The sequence below is a fragment of the Littorina saxatilis genome, linkage group LG1 (assembly GCF_037325665.1).
Source record: "Littorina saxatilis isolate snail1 linkage group LG1, US_GU_Lsax_2.0, whole genome shotgun sequence".
Lineage (NCBI taxonomy): Eukaryota > Metazoa > Mollusca > Gastropoda > Littorinimorpha > Littorinidae > Littorina > Littorina saxatilis.
In genome coordinates, this window is record NC_090245.1 from 12,593,768 (window position 1) to 12,610,655 (window position 16,888).

General features: G+C 44.1%; 1 protein-coding gene across 3 annotated transcripts in view; it reads left to right on the forward strand.

Annotated features, from left to right (window-relative positions):
* Positions 1–16,744, forward strand: part of LOC138962184 (myosin heavy chain, clone 203-like) — a 94,295-nt gene extending 77,551 nt beyond the window's left edge. For all 3 annotated transcript variants that reach the window (XM_070333917.1, XM_070333926.1, XM_070333920.1), the window contains exons 4-14: positions 837–900; positions 2,745–2,820; positions 3,964–4,059; positions 5,917–6,060; positions 6,551–6,694; positions 9,107–9,234; positions 10,738–10,798; positions 11,842–12,511; positions 12,828–12,929; positions 14,483–14,589; positions 15,360–16,744. In XM_070333917.1, the coding sequence (XP_070190018.1) occupies positions 837–900; positions 2,745–2,820; positions 3,964–4,059; positions 5,917–6,060; positions 6,551–6,694; positions 9,107–9,234; positions 10,738–10,798; positions 11,842–12,511; positions 12,828–12,929; positions 14,483–14,589; positions 15,360–15,461 (1,694 nt within the window). In that variant the 3' untranslated portion in view covers positions 15,462–16,744. The remainder of the gene's footprint in view (positions 1–836; positions 901–2,744; positions 2,821–3,963; positions 4,060–5,916; positions 6,061–6,550; positions 6,695–9,106; positions 9,235–10,737; positions 10,799–11,841; positions 12,512–12,827; positions 12,930–14,482; positions 14,590–15,359) is intronic.
* The last annotated feature ends 144 nt before the right edge of the window (positions 16,745–16,888 follow it).

Sequence of the window (16,888 nt, forward strand, 5' to 3'; positions counted from 1 at the left end):
CTAGGCCAACCGTGCCGGTCATTGGGTGGAGCAGGGCTAGCAGTTTATAGAAGAATTCCGAAAATAACTCTGTCGGGTTTGTATGGGTTTTGAAAGAGTGAATACCCTTGGTTTTTACTCGGACAAACATTGGAGGGGCCAATCACTAGCGAGGTGTGTGTCGGAAACACGTGGACAGGATCACGTGTGAAGATATTTGTCAGAGGAAAAGCAAGGGCATTCACTCTTTCACAACCCGTACAAACCCAACGGAGTTATTTCCGAAAATCGTCTCTTGTGCCATAAAAAACCCAGCCATATATACGTTTTAACCCTGCTCGTGAAAACACACACACACACACACACACACACACACACACACACACACACACACACACACACACACACACTACCACTAACATACACACATACACACGCACGCACACACGCACGCACACAGACACAGACACACACACACACATACACAAACACACACGCACGCACACACGCACACACAGACACACACACACACAAACACACACACACACACACACACACAAACGCACACACACAAAAACGCACACACACACACACACACACACACACACACACACACACACACACACACACACACACACACACACACATAGAAAAACGAGTGCACGTTGGAGTAACAGCCCAGTAACGCAGGAGAAGTAGTGGTGCCAGCATTCAGTTGAACGATTAAGTAAGAGGGAGGGGGGGGGGGAGAGGTAGTAATGAAGAGAAAGAGTGGATTATATCAGTATTAGCGTTAGTAAAGATATAATCTATTGTATATATAAGCGTTAGTACTCAATAAATGTATTGTATTTCAGCCTCGGAGGTAGAAAAGGCAGAACTCACATTGGAGTCTACACGGCGAAACTTGGAGGGCAGTCAGTAAGTCTTTCGGTGTTTGTTAGCTCTTCGGAGTTTATATGTTTGCCCATTTGTTTTGTTTTTCGGCAGTTCGGCAGTTCATCCTTGTTATATGAAGTCTTATATCGCGCGCGTATCTCCAGACTCGGACTCAAGGCGCAGGGATCTAACGTTACAAATATGATGCACTTATATCTATTTTTTTGCACTTATTCCTAAAAAACCAAAACAAGATGTGTTGTTGTTCTGTTCGTGAAGTTCTGTGTTGTAGAAATCAATTACTTCCTCTGGCACATGCTCAGTAAGAACTGAGGCATTATATATATATGTGCCAACATGTTTCATGAGAGTTGAAAGTTCAATCAACCATGTCTCCAAATTCAAAATATATAGTTTGTTCTCAAAACCAGAGCTGATATGAAAGTCATTTTTATGTGACTGATTTGGTTTATCTTTGATTTGGCTTGTCTTAGACTGGTTTGGCTTGTCTGTGATTGATTTTGCTTGTCTGTGTGTGATTTGGCTTGTCTTAGACTGGTTTGGCTTGTCTGTGATTGATTTTGCTTGTCTGTGTGTGATTTGGCTTGTCTGTGTCTGATTTGGCCTGTGTGTGACTGATTTGGCTTGTCTGTGTCTGATTTGGCCGGTGTGTGACTGATTTGGTTTGTCTGTGTCTGATTTGACCTGTGTGTGTCTGATTTGGTTTCTCTGTGTCTGATTTGGCCTGTGTGTGACTGATTTAGCTTGTCTGTGTCTGATTTGGCCGGTGTGTGACTGATTTGGTTTGTCTGTGTCTGATTTGGCCTGTGTGTGGCTGATTTGGCTTGTCTGTGTCTGATTTGGCCTGTGTGTGACTGATTTGGCTTGTCTGTGTCTGATTTGGCCTGTGTGTGACTGATTTGGCTTGTCTGTGTCTGATTTGGCTTGTGTGTGACTGATTTGGCTCGTCTGTGTCTGATTTGGCCTGTGTGTGACTGATTTGGCTTGTCTGTGTCTGATTTGACCTGTGTGTGACTGATTTGGCTTGTCTGTGTCTGATTTGGCCTGTGTGTGACTGATTTGGCTTGTCTGTGACTGATTTGGTTTGTCTGTGTCTGATTTGACTTGTATGTCTCTGATTTGGCCTGTGTGTGACTGATTTGGCTTTTCTGTGCCTGATGTGGCTTGTCTGTGGCTGATTTGGCTTGTCTGTGACTGATTTGGCTTGTTTGTGACTGATTTGGTTTGTCTGTTACTGATTTGGCTTGCCTGTGACTGATTTGGCTTATCTGTGACTGATTTGGCTTGCCTGTGACTGATTTAGTTTGTTTGTGTCAGATTTGGCCTGTTTGTGACTGATTTGGCTTGCCTGTGACTGATTTGGCCTGTGTGTGACTGATTTGGCTTGTCTGTGTCTGATTTGGCTTGTATGTGATTGATTTGGCTTGTCTGTGACTGATTTGGCCTGTCTATGGCTGATTTGGCCTGTCTGTGACTGATTTGGCCTGTCTGTGGCTGATTTGGCCTGTCTATGATTGATTTGGCTTGTCTGTGACTGATTTGGCTTGTCTATGACTGATTTGGCTTGTCTGTGACTGATTTGGCTTGCCTGTGACTGATTTGGCTTGTCTGTGACTGATTTGGCTTGCCTGTGACTGATTTAGTTTGTTTGTGGCTGATTTGGCTTGTTTGTGACTGATTTGGCTTCCCTGTGACTGATTTGGCTTGTCTGTGACTGATTTAGTTTGTCTGTGACTGATTTGGCTTGTCTGTGACTGATTTGGCTTTTCTGTGACTGATTTGGCTTGTCTGTGACTGATTTGGCTTGTCTGTGACTGATTTGACTTGTCTGTGACTGATTTGACTTGTCTGTGACTGATTTGCAGGCATGAGTGTCGATCCAAAGAAGGCGAGATTTTGCGACTCCAAGACAAGTTTGACAAAACTTGTCAAGTACTGGATGTAAGTATTTCCTGTGATGAAATTAATGTGCTCTTTTTTCAATTGGTTATTATATTTAGTCAAGTTTTGACTAAATATTTTAACATCGAGGGGGAATCGAAACGAGGGTCGTGGTGTGTGTGTGTGTGTGTGTGTGTGTGTGTGTGTGTGTGTGTGTCTGTGTGTGTCTCTGTGTGTGTGTGTGTGTGTAGAGCGATTGAGAGTAAACTACTGGACCAATCTTTATGAAATTTGACATGAGAGTTCCTGGGTATGATATCCCCAGACGTTTTTTTCATTTTTTTTTTATAAATGTCTTTTATGACGTCATATCCGGCTTTTTGTAAACGTTGAGGCGGCACTGTCACACCCTCATTTTTCAATCAAATTGATTGAACGTTTTGTAAAGCAATCTTCGACGAAAGCCGGACTTTGGTATTGCATTTCAGCTTGGTGGCTTAAAAATTAATTAATGACTTTGGTCATTAAAAATCTGAAAATTGTAATTAAATTTTATTTTTATAAAACGATCCAAATTATTCGGATTAAAAACAAGGTCTAAAAATTAAAGATATAAAAATTATGATCAAAATTAAAATTCCGAAATCCATTTAAAAACAATTTCATCTTATTCCTTGTTGGTTCCTGATTCAAAAAACATATAGATATGATATGTTTGGATTAAAAACACGCTCAGAAAGTTCAAACGAAGAGAGGTACAGAAAAGCGTGCTATGCAGCACAGCGAAACCACTACCGCGCTGAACAGGCTCGTCAGTTTCTCTGCGTTTTGCACGAGCGGCGGACTACGGTCATTGTGAAAAAATGCAGTGCGTTCAGTTTCATTCTGTGAGTTCCACAGCTTCACTCAATGTAGTAATTTCGCCTTACGCGACTTGTTTCAATTGGTTATTTTACTTTTGTTGTCGTATGATTCAGTGGTTACGATGTTAACTGTTCTGGTGATTCTCTTTGTGTGTAACAGTGCTGATCGATTTGATGGTAGTGAAATGATTTGTTCTTATTGTTGTTTTCATTATAAGCTGTGTCAATCAATCAATCAATGCACACACAAACGATTTCCACATACACAAAAATATTGATAAACGAAGAAATGTTTTTCTGTAGATGACTTTGTACAGCAACCCTTTGCGACTGATTTCAGCAAGCCAAAAATACGATCAAGGAGATGGAGAAGAAGATCGAGGACCTCAAACACCAAGTGCGATACGAACTGATGAAAAACGAAAACATCGAGAGGGTAAGGGTTATGCACTGGTTTCCAGGGTGTATGTGGCTGTGCGGGAAGCAAGAATTCCGACTTTTTGGTAGTCGTTCCAGCAAAAGTGTGTCGCGATAGTTTTCAGAAGAGCATTTGGCTGTGCCTTAGCTGCTAGGGTAGGCCTATAACTTACACCTCTTCGTATCAGTCTGACTTGAAGGCGAGGACAGATGTCCAGAACAGCGCGGTGCACTTTCCTTGAATGAGAGTGCAGTGTTCGGTATAGAACTGAGGCGCGTCATTTGCTAAACATTGGCGGGCACTGCTCACAGCCCGGTGTCACGATTTCATCTTTCGCCTGTGTACATATTTCCCCCTCGACATATACTCAAGACTGAAATGTTGTTTCCTGGTAAAATTAAGAAGTGAAATTATTTATGGACGAAAAGCATGTCAGTTTCTTGCATGTGAAGAAAATTGGTGGTAAAATTTAATAGATTTCACCCCCAAAATCGAATTCTTCGAAAACGTGTACTGAGTGGTTACGTCCCTTGAGTAAGAAGGAAAACATTTTAGGATGAATCAAATTTCTAAATTAAATCAAACAAATTGGTTGGACAAATTTGGCCCCATGAATGTAAGGTACACAAGGTCGCTCATCAGTACTATCGAAGGGTGTTTTTTTGTTCAGTGTAGAGTTTATACTAGATCAACGAGGCCGAGAAGCGAAATATCAACACGGCGAAAGATGAAAACGTCACACCGGCACACGGCACAGTAAACATTCCCTCTCCCTTCACCTCTCTCACCACCATCCACCCTACCCTTGGTCTCATAACTAAGAAAAAGTAGGTCTGAAGCAAGAGTCCAGAAAAGTCCATGTAGAGCTGTTGGACCTATATCACCAATGGATTTCTTTTGGATGCACATTCGTTGTTTGCGATTTTGGGTTCATCCGAAAATGTCTTAATAGGCTAGGATTGAGTTAATTGGATCTGAAAAGAAAGACATTTATTTTCTGGGATGCTTGATTTGTTGTAACTATTGGATGATGTTGTTTTTTTGTCTTTAGCACCCGAATCTTGGTAAAAGTTTAAAAACAAAACCCACATGAAACTATCATTGTCACGAAGAAAGAAGATAATGGAATGTTCTGTGTTTGCAGGAGATATTGAGAGAAAAATCAGTCATTTTTTCACATCCATGGCTTTATTTTTCGTGAATCAAAAACAAGAACGTTATATCTTTAACAAAACAAAACGTTACAATCGCTGATCTTCGACCCAGTGGTCTTTCTTGTTGGTTTTATCCTGAATTTGGAACGTTAGGCCAAAACAAATTTAGGTCTGTTTACGGTAACATAGGCCCAAAAAATAGGGTCGGTAGGTCGGGATTTTTTTTTTCCAAAAAAACATATTTTTACGTTGTTGTTTTTTTTGGTTTTTTTTTCCCAAATGCCCAAAAAAAGTCTAGGGTCGCGCGAAAAAAATAGGGTCGGTCGGGTTACCGTAAACAGACTATTTTTTTTGTGTGCCTTAGCAGTCTATTTATTTTGGGATTTTAATTTTGCATGATCACGTTTGAGCAAATACGGCCTTTGGTTACTGTCTCACACATGTCTCGGTCTCTGTTGCAGGGTCTAGAGACGATCAAATACGGCCTTTGGTCACTGTCTCACACATGTCTCGGTCTCTGTTGCAGGGTCTAGAGACGATCAAATACGGCCTTTGGTCACTGTCTCACACATGTCTCGGTCTCTGTTGCAGGGTCTAGAGACGATCAAATACGGCCTTTGGTCACTGTCTCACACATGTCTCGGTCTCTGTTGCAGGGTCTAGAGACGATCAAATACGGCCTTTGGTCACTGTCTCACACATGTCTCGGTCTCTGTTGCAGGGTCTAGAGACGATCCCTCACTTAAAGGATGATATAGCAGACAGAGACAGGAAGATCGTCCAACTGGAGAAGGACCTAGACGAAAGGACAGCGCTTCTCACCTCCTCCAGAAAAGCTGTCAGAGACTACAAGGACAGGATACGAGTAAGCATAAGACATAAGACATGAGACATAAGGCATAAGACATAAGACCATGTATTGTCCATACAATTAATTACAATAGATGGAAAAGCGTGGTTCATCTGCTCTTAAAGGCTGCCATATTCGTAGCGTTCATTAATTAATTCATATTGTTTACATGTGCCAATAATGTTATAAAACTGTACCAAAGGGGATATAATAACGATTGGCTGTTGTAGCTTTCGAACACAGAAAAAAATATTTCAGTATTGCAAAGTGGTGTTGATAGTGTCGAATGTAAACAGAACAGTCTCAAAAGCCATCTTTGGTTTACGAAACGTCACGAAGTGACGTCAGCGGTCTAAAAATAGCCGAAGTCCTGGAGAACTGTTGCTAAACAATGCAATAAAGAATTAATTATCCTTGTAACATTCATCTGAAAATCACTTGGTTGAAAGGGACGCTACAGGGATATTTCTAAGTCACGTCCACTGATGCACACTTAATTGCACAGGACATGGAGCGAGAAGAGGCAGCAGGGGAGAATCAAAAGAAAGAGTTGGAACTCGCTCAGCAAGAGGTTTCGTCGCTCAAGCACCTTATCGCCGGCAAAGACGCGCTGGTTTTGCGCAAGTGTCAAGCACTGGAACAAGCCAAGGTGAGTGGAATCTCTAGACCGAACGACTGAAGAGCATATGTGACAAGACTGAAAACAGAGTGAACTGACATTCAAGCTGTATACTGACTGGCTGACTGACTGACTGACTGACTGACTGACGCACTCACTCACTCACTGTCTCACTGACTAATTGACTGACTGACTGACTGACTGACTCACTCACTGACTGACTGACTCACTCTCACTCACTCACTCACTGCTTTATTGATGGCTTGACTGACTTGCCAGCCAATTAACCGATTGACATTTGACTGAGCGACCCGGCAGCTGTCTTTCTGTCTGATCGACTGGCCAAACCAACTTTCAGAGAGAGAGAGAGAGAGAGAGAGAGAGAGAGAGAGAGAGAGAGAGAGAGAGAGAGAGAGAGATTTGTTTTAACATTATCATCCTAATCTTGATTATTATTTATTACTATTTACGCCTCCATACGGTTTTAATAATGCTGTGCATAAAAGGAATATGACTGTTTTATGTTGTTAGGTGTTATGTTGTATGTTGTAAAGCTGTGATACACCACACCCGAGTTTCTCGTCTTGAGATAATAAAATTGTATATTGCTATTTCATATGTTACGGTATTTCCATTGGTCAATTGGGCAAAACTGAGCTCAGTGCAAAAGTGATATCGACGACATTTCCGTCGATATCAGTTTTGATATCGACGACCTCTTTATTGCTTCCCCACTTCAAAAACAAAAACACCTAAATTTAAAAACAAACAAATATATATGAAAATGTAATTATTCCAGAATTTAGTTGAGCAAGTGACTAAAGACTTTTTGATAGAAAAGACATTTTAAAATACTGAAAAGTACAAGAAAAGAGTGAACAAAAAGAAATAATAATCAGAGGGAGGGATATGGAACAGCCAAAACTGAGACAAATACTTTTGTAATTTCTTTACAGTAAATACAAAATGTCTAGAGAATTAGCAATATATCTAACATTGACTGACTGTGTGATGATATCTTCTGTTATTGGTCTGTTTCGACAGTGATATCAAAATCTCGACCTCCGGTCTCGATTTTGATATCACTGTCTCAACAGACCATAGCAGAAGATATCATCACACAGTCCGTCAATATTGGGTACTATGTCTATGTCGAACTCACTTAACCGAAAATCTGTCAATAACCAGCACACTAACTGCTGGACAGCTGAATGCGGACTCCGAATCAGTCATTTAATATCACACGAACAAATGCATACCGGACTGAACCCAGAATTTCCAAGAGCCTGTGGTTCTGCACATGGTTTTAAAACACACAAACACGCATCCACGCACGCACGCACGCACACTCACACACACATGCGCACGCACACACACACACACACGCACGCACGCACGCACGCACGCGCGCGCGCACACACACACACACACACTCACACACACACACACCGGCACACACACACACACACACACGCACACACACACACACACACACGTACACACACACACACACTCTGCCATCGGTCCACCAACTTAAGGACCTACCAGCTTCGTCATTGCCAGACCCTCCACAGACAATCCATTGAGAACAGCACCTCCCAAACCAACCTTTAGGATAGAAAATCTGAGCCCAAAAACAAAACCCCAGCTGAGTGGGGTCTTTACCTATAACCGATTCCATAATGTACAGTGGAACCTCCCTTTTAAAACCTCCAAAATTCTTAGAAATCAGTGCAAGTCTTGAAAAGGAAAGAATCTTAAATAATACAGGTCTTAAAGACACAGTGCAGCTCACAGCCTTCGTTTTGCGTTTTTGTTGCAGCTGAGTGCATTTACAGTTCAAAAACCCTCCTATGGTAGTAAAACAAACCCAAAACTACCCAACGACGACATATCTGTGAAGCTCGACAGTTTCTTGTTCACGCGAGTGCATAAATTAACCTAGTTAATTATTACGTTGGTGTTTGGTCGGAGTTCGATTCAACTGAGTGATTCCGGCCTCCATTTTGTTTTACACAAACTCATGATGACGTCTGACATAGTTTGCTTAGTGACGTGTCTTTTCAGTTGTGCATGATGTGGTGATCTACCTGATCTAAATTTAGATCCAAAAATAGGCCAAGACCAGCCGGGTCCGAGTACGAAATTAATTCGTAAAACAATCGCAGTTCTTGACTCTTTGGGTGCAAGTCAATGAAACTTGGTAGTTCTTCTAACGGATAGCTGCCTGAGGTATGACTAATAGCCCCAGGGGCTCCGTGCACCTGGATTTGACAAGTTCAGTACCTTTAAAACAATGGGGGTTAATTTACAGAGGTTATGAACAGAATGTTTGAGAAAACAGGGTCTGAAAAGAGAGGAAGTTTTAAACTGGGGGGTCTTAAAAGGGGGGAGGGGAGGTTCCACTATGCTCATTTTGGTGGTGTGTTGCACGTGTTACAGCTAGTGATCGAGTCCCTGCCCAGGACACAGGACGAGAAGGAGAAGCTGAAGAAGATCCAGCAGCTGCTCACCAAGCTGGCCTCCATGCAGAACGACAACCATCTCCATGCCAACGGCCTGCAGCAAAAGTCAGTGCTGTTCTTCCAGTCTTTGGTTTAAACAATTTTACTCAGCAAAATTACATACAACAAAGCCGCATACAATCAATTAATAAATGGAGCACAACAATCTTTATCAACTGTAGGACTGAAAGTTCCTGAGATCCCAATCCAGAATTCCGAAATTTAAAAATGGTTTCCGGTTAACTTTCATGATTTGGGGGAGAACATGATAAGAAGTCAGGTGGAAATGTTTAAAGCACGGCTGTTCAACGGCCTTCATTTCTGCTACTCTAGCTGCAGGCTATTTTTAGCACCCATCCTTTCCCCACAGCAGAGATAGCACAGCAGCTTGTAGCTCTCTCAGTGCTATTTACTGAGAAGGCCAATCTCCCAGTATAGCGCGGAAGCAGTTGGGTATAACAGGCCACCGAGCTTAACAGTGTGCTGGCTGTAGCTTTGGTAGCCAAACTATTCCCTCTGCTGGGCAATTTTTAACTAGGAACAGCCGTGAAAGATGTTTCGATTTTTGGCATGAAGTGGCTCTAAAGATGGTGTTAAAAATCAATGAAATGCTATGATTTCAGTGGGTTTGCCAACGCTAAGGACCTTCGGCTTTTTGTTCCTCATTTTTGTTACCATCTTTCATCATCCCTGCTACACGGACCCTTGCATCCAATGATTATTTTACATGTATCCTTCTTCTTCTTCTTCTTCTTTGTTCACTCCCACATTCACTCATGTTTTTAGCACGAGTGGATTTGTACGTGTATGGCCGTTTTTACCCCGCCATTCTGGCAGCATACGCCGATTTCGGGGGAGGCATGCTGGGTATTTTCGTGTTTCTATGCGCACTTGGTCTTGTGCTTGCGTGTACACACGAAGGGAGTTAAGTCACTAGCAGGTCTGCACTTAAGTTGACCTGGGAGATCGGAAAAATCTCCACTCAAAACCCACCAGGCGGCAGCGCACGGGATTCAAACACACGACCTCACGATTAGGAGGCCGACGTCTTACCACCACGCCACTGCGCCCGTCTTATATGTATCGATACTATGATACCTGATGCAATAAAGTGTAGTATTACATATATGATCTCAGTGCGCCTTCTGGACCTCTTATAACTGTCAGTCTCACTCAGTTAATTCCCTCGCAATTTTACGGTAAGGTCATAAGTGTGCAGAATAAACCCACGGTTGCACTGAGATTGTGTGGTGATGGTGTTGATGACTGAACTTTAGACTAACCTCCTCACTTATACTTATACTCAAAGACCAATTAAACAAGTAGTCAAACATTTCAAATGCGTAGGGAAAGGTGTGCTGAGCACCTCAATACAAGCTCTTCTGAAGACAAGTTATGATGTCTTGAACGTTTGTCTAACAACAGGTTGTTGTTGGTGGGCGTTTCATCAGTCATAGCCATTATGCCTGGTGTAGTTTGTACAAAAATGGTGGGCGTTTCATCAGTCATATCCATTATGCCTGGTGTGGTTTGTACAAAAATGACTGTCAACTGTACGTTTTGTTTCAGTGGTGATATAAACACAAACAGAGGGAAACATCCGCTGACACCTCGCAACAGGACTTTGCAGGTGAGAGAAATAGCAAGATGCTACGACAAAATTAATAGTAGATTTTACAGTGGAACCTGTCTCTAGCGACCACCCAAGGGACCAACCAAAAGTGGTCTTTATGACAGGTGGTCGCTATGGAAAGATGAATTATATATTATTTAAATTCTCGTTAGGGATCCTTTGTGGTGATCGTAATTGGCAGGTGGTCGTAATTGGCAGGGGGTCATTATCAAGAGGGGGTCGCCAGGGCAGGTTCGACTGTATATCCATAAATAGAGATGAAGCATCCAATCCAGCTCATGTTTGCCATACACTGAGTAGGATTGCGACGCGTGACAATGCCAATGGTACTTGCGATGATAGGACACCACTGGGTGCAGGCAAAAATGTCCCTACATTGCAGGTCAGGTGGCCTGTCGTGACAGGTACATTTTGGTCGTGTGTATAGAAAACAAGGACAACTGAAGGTGTTCTTCTTAGGGAGGTGTCCTTTCACCAGAGGGGTATCACATCGGAGGTACCACTGTGTCTGCTTTCTGCCCAAACTGAGTCATTCGTTCCTCAGCGTCCACCCTGATCCAATACTTACCAGAGTTACCTGTATCTGAATCAGTCTCTGGGCTGGCTAGAGGCAGAAGGGGTCAAACATGAATGTTATCGAAGATTATTTGTGTCAAAGATGTTTCTATTAAAGCACTAGGGTACTACAGTTTAACCCGCTTTTAAGAGCCCCCTTTTTAAGACTATCAACTCTTCAGACCCAAGATTTCTTCTTTTCTTCTCTCAATAACGCCATTAACCTCCATTTGAAGACTCCCTCCCTGATTTTCTCACAATTTGAAAGGTCTTGAAAGAGTGGAGGGTGGGGGTGGGTGGGGGGGAAGTAGTGCGGAAGGGGGGGGGGAAGTAGTGCGAAGGGGGGGGAAGTAGTGCGGAGGGGGGGGGGGTACTTTACATTCGTACAGCGATAGAAACTACATTTATGAACTCTGCCTTTCACAAGCATGCCATCGTATAAATCACTCCACGCTGGGTCACAGACATTATTTCTCTTTACACAGGACGGTGGCCGGGAGCTGTCAGTGGACACCTCTCCCTTTCACCACCGCGACACCGACTACAGTCTACTGGAGCGATGCCTACAAGAGAACCGCAACCACCACAACACCAACAACACCGCCACCACTCCTACACAGACCGCTGTCGTCCACCCGGTCCGCCGCAGCGCCTCCCTCAACGAGCACCATCCACCCCGAAGTCGTCAGAGCCCCCGTCCTCATAGCCGAGCCACCCGAGACACTCACACCAGTTGCACCCGGCCGGGGACATCGTCTAACGTGTACCGACCCGAGACGCGAGCCACGTCTCGGTTCCCGCCCTCCCTGGACTACCCGCTCGGAGGCTCGAACCTGGACGATGGTGAAACCTGGGCCCAGATGTCCCACGCCCCACACCACCCCAGCAACAAGCAGCAGCAGCTCAAAGCTCGCCCCTATTCCGCGGCCGTGACCTCGCCCTACCCTGGAGGCGAGCTGGACGTGCATGGCGACAGCTGTGTGGACAGTGACAGCGGGAGCGAGTTCAGTACGAGTGGCAAGGACGATGTGGCGCTGGCCCGCATGCAGCTGACGGCCCGGCAGAAGGACGAGGTGCTGGCGGCTGCCATCGCTGTCGGGGACCGGGTGTCCATCACTGTGGCCCAGAAGCCTCCCCGCTACGGCAGGAAGAAACGTGAGTAGCAGTGAAGGGGGCCTTTGACGGACACGTATACGGGTCGCTTTATGTGCAGACTCAGAGATGGTATTGTTCGCCAGGTCATCACATTTGTTGTGCTTTCAAAATCCGTGTAGTTGCTGCCGATTTAAGCTGGGCTTCTTGTGTGTGTGTGTGTGTGTGTGTGTGTGTGTGTGTGTGTGTGTGTGTGTGTGTGTGTGACATTCCACCGGTAAGAGTAAGTGTGCGCACGTCTGTGTGTACGTGTGTGCATCTGTCCTATGTTGGAAGTGAAACAAATGGAGTGTACCCCCGTCCGCACTTGTTTGTGCAGCAAAGCCAGTTATCTACACGGGCATCGTCAAGTACGTGGGAGGGCTGGACAAGGAGCAGTATGACGCTCGTATCTACTGTGGAGTCCGACTGGACGAGCCCAGTAAGTAAACCCTCTCAGCTTTGCCACTGTGTCACTGTACGTGGAGTCCGACTGGACGAGCCCAGTAATTACAGTAAACCCTCTCAGCTTTGACACTGTGTCACTGTTCGGGGAGTCCGACTGGACGAGCCCAGTGAGTAAACCCTCTCAGCTTTGACACTGTGTCACTGTACGTAGAGTCCGACTGGACGAGCCCAGTGAGTAAACCCTCTCAGCTTTGCCACTGTGTCACCGTACATGGAATTCGACTGAGCCCAGTAAGTAAACTCTCACAGCTGTTGTGCCAGCAGTGTCACTGTACGTGGAGTCCGACTGAGCCCAGTAAGTAAACCCTCACAGCTGTGACACAGTGTCACTGTGCATGGAGTCCGACTGAGCCCAGTAAGTAAACTCTCACAGCTGTTGTGCCAGCAGTGTCACTGTACGTGGAGTCCGACTGAGCCCAGTAAGTAAACTCTCACAGCTGTTGTGCCAGCAGAGTCACTGTACGTGGAGTCCGACTGAGCCCAGTAAGTAAACTCTCACAGCTGTTGTGCCAGCAGAGTCACTGTACGTGGAGTCCGACTGAGCCCAGTAAGTAAACTCTCACAGCTGTTGTGCCAGCAGAGTCACTGTGCATGGAGTCCGACTGAGCCCAGTAAGTAAACTCTCACAGGTGTTGTGCCAGCAGAGTCACTGTACGTGGAGTCCGACTGAGCCCAGTAAGTAAACCCTCACAGCTGTTGTGCCAGCAGAGTCACTGTACGTGGAGTCCGACTGAGCCCAGTAAGTAAACTCTCACAGCTAGCTGTTGTGCCAGCAGAGTCACTGTACGTGGAGTCCGACTGAGCCCAGTAAGTAAACTCTCACAGCTGTTGTGCCAGCAGAGTCACTGTACGTGGAGTCCGACTGAGCCCAGTAAGTAAACTCTCACAGCTGTTGTGCCAGCAGAGTCACTGTACGTGGAGTCCGACTGAGCCCAGTAAGTAAGCTCTCACAGCTGTTGTGCCAGCAGAGTCACTGTGCATGGAGTCCGACTGAGCCCAGTAAGTAAACCCTCACAGCTGTGACACAGTGTCACTGTGCATGGAGTCCGACTGAGCCCAGTAAGTAAACTCTCACAGCTGTTGTGCCAGCAGTGTCACTGTACGTGGAGTCCGACTGAGCCCAGTAAGTAAACCCTCACAGCTGTGACACAGTGTCACTGTCCGACTGAGCCCAGTGTCAGTGAGTAAACCCTCACAGCTGTGACACAGTGTCACTGTCCGACTGAGCCCAGTGTCAGTGAGTAAACCTTCACAGCTGTGCCACAGTACTGTGCTGTGGCTTTGAAGGATGTTCCTAATTGAGTTAGTACATATATTTTTTAGGCCCTCTCCATACAGACCATTTTTGGTCAGTCATGTGGGTCCCGGTCGTCTTTATAGACAGGTTTGACTTTATAAAATGAACTTCATGAAGTCGTTTTACCCAAAACTCAGTGCAAAAACCTTTTTTTAGCAACGAGCTTTGAAAAGTAGATTTCGCAATCGTAATGTCAGACTCATGTAATGAGCATACTAATGATGTTTCAGTCGGGGAGAAGGACGGAGTGTACAAGGGGAAGCGATACATGTTCACGCCAAACAACCACGCCAAATTCTTCAAGATCCGTGACGTCAACACCATTCTGGATGTAAAGGTGGGTCGTCAGTGTAGTAGGCATTATCCACTGTCAAAACGCAGTGTCCGCTCGTACGATATTGAGATTTTTGTTTTGAAAACATTCTGATGGGAGATTATCGCTCACTGTGACGCTATTGGCGTGTTTACACCTGGTCGCACCTGTGAGACAATTACCTGCTATTCAGACCACAGGCGGAAGGTATCGTTCACTGGACCACTACTTCCAATTAAGTGTAAATCTGGTACGACACAGCAAGCCATGTAGTATTCTGTTTATCCTACACACTGTACTTAAGTGTACTTAAGCTGAAAATGTCCTGCATTCGAGGCAGCTAAATTGAAGACGCTTGTTTTAGAACCTCTATCTCTTCTAAAGCCTCTTGCAATCTATTACGTCAAAGCAAAGAAACGTCACTCTGAAAGTGTGGCGTGACATGTTAGTTCTAAAGATTCATCATCGAGGGTAATTAGCGAGCGCAATTTGTGTTTCTATAATGACGTTTGTCTCGGTGACTTTGGCATCATAAGCAGTGGAAAAACTAGGTCCCTGCCAGACTTGCTTGAAATGACCTCATTTACATGATGTACACACATGTGATTTGAACGATTATTATCTCACGGGTGTCTCTCTCACGTATGTAGGATAAATAACTGATATATCATGATCAGAACAAATATCATTTTGATCAACTTACGTCATAAACTTAACAGATTTGTAATACCCACAATCAAAATTAGTTTTAAAGTCTGAACAAAAATTCATTACATTTGGACGTGTTTGTGCAGAGTGGACAGTATATACCAGCAAGCCGTCTTCTCCTCAAGCATCTCAAGAAAAGTCAAAGTTTCCATCGAGGACGAGATGAACTAATCAACGAAACTATGTGACATCATCGTAATGATCTAACCGGGTACATGGTGCGATGATGTTGGTGAAGGACTTTCACATTTGACGGCACGGATTACACAGACGGTGCACCGTGGTGATGTGTATGATGATGTGATGTCAGTTGCTGCCCGTATTGGTGTGCAACGTCAAAACGTGTGATGAACGTGGTAATGAAAGACACATACACGTGGACTTCCCGTTCTCATGGTAACACTGGGGAGTCATTCATGAGATGATCCATAATGATGACGTGTACATGAGAGTGACGTCATTCATAAAATGCATCTGTGATTTTTTATGTTGACTGATGTAGACTACCGTAATGTAGCTTTTGCAACCTGCCTTTGCGATGACTTTTATAAATGAGACAAGGTCGGTCCAATTAAAACTTGTTTGTCGTGAACTTTGAAAACTCAACCTTCTGCACAGGAGGCATGTTCCTTATCCACTATGCCATTCATTGCCCCCGTCAAGATCGGGCTCAACATTCCTCTGTTAAAACTGCATGGCCAGTAGGCGGAATCTAACAGCATTGAACTGAATTCTTTCCAGAGCATGGAGTAACATACTGTGCAGCCAAACATTTGCCTGCCAAAGGTAGGCAACTCTTTCAGGAGGACCGTGCAGGCGTTTTACAAGTAGATCCCCATATTTTCATTCCAATGGAATTTACTCTAGAATAGTGCAGATAACAAACAAAAGGAAGCGTTGATAACACCAGACAACGATATGCGTGACTTATAATATTTAGGTAGGTGGAACAATTACGTAGGACCTCCGACGATGAGTGTTCCTCAACTTAACAATCCAGTATCTGTATTGAATAAGACGTAAAAGCTATTCTCACCGTCAGATTGTGTTTTGTGTTACATGAAGTTGTTGAATAGCTGGAGACAGAAATATCAGTATTTATCTAAAGTCGTAGATTAACCTTTTCCATGTCCAGTGGTACCGTTGATTCAACATTACTTCACTTGCCAACATGCATTGTTAAGTAATTTTTGTTTCCGTCCGTATTACATATCAACCATCTTCATATTGTTATGTTCTCACTTTTGTGCCGTAAAAGAAAGTTACGCAAAGCTGTGATATCTGTATTATGTGAATCTTGATTTTTGAGCATGTGAACCGATAGAATGGATAAAGTGGCATGCATGCATGATCAAAACTGATATCAAATGTATGCATACTTTGAGCTGAGTAAAGATAGTTTTTGTTTCACGGTTTGTTTTTTCATAGTTGAAGTCAAATACATGTAGATAAACATGCATAAAAAAGACTATTATACTTTGTTCTGGTTGCTCTGTTACTGTTGGTGTGCAGAGTGAGTGTGTGTGTGTGTGTGTGTGTGTGTGTGTGTGTGTGTGTGTGTGTGTGTGTGTGTGTGTGTGTGTGTGTGTGTGTGTGTGTGTGTGTGTGTGTGTGT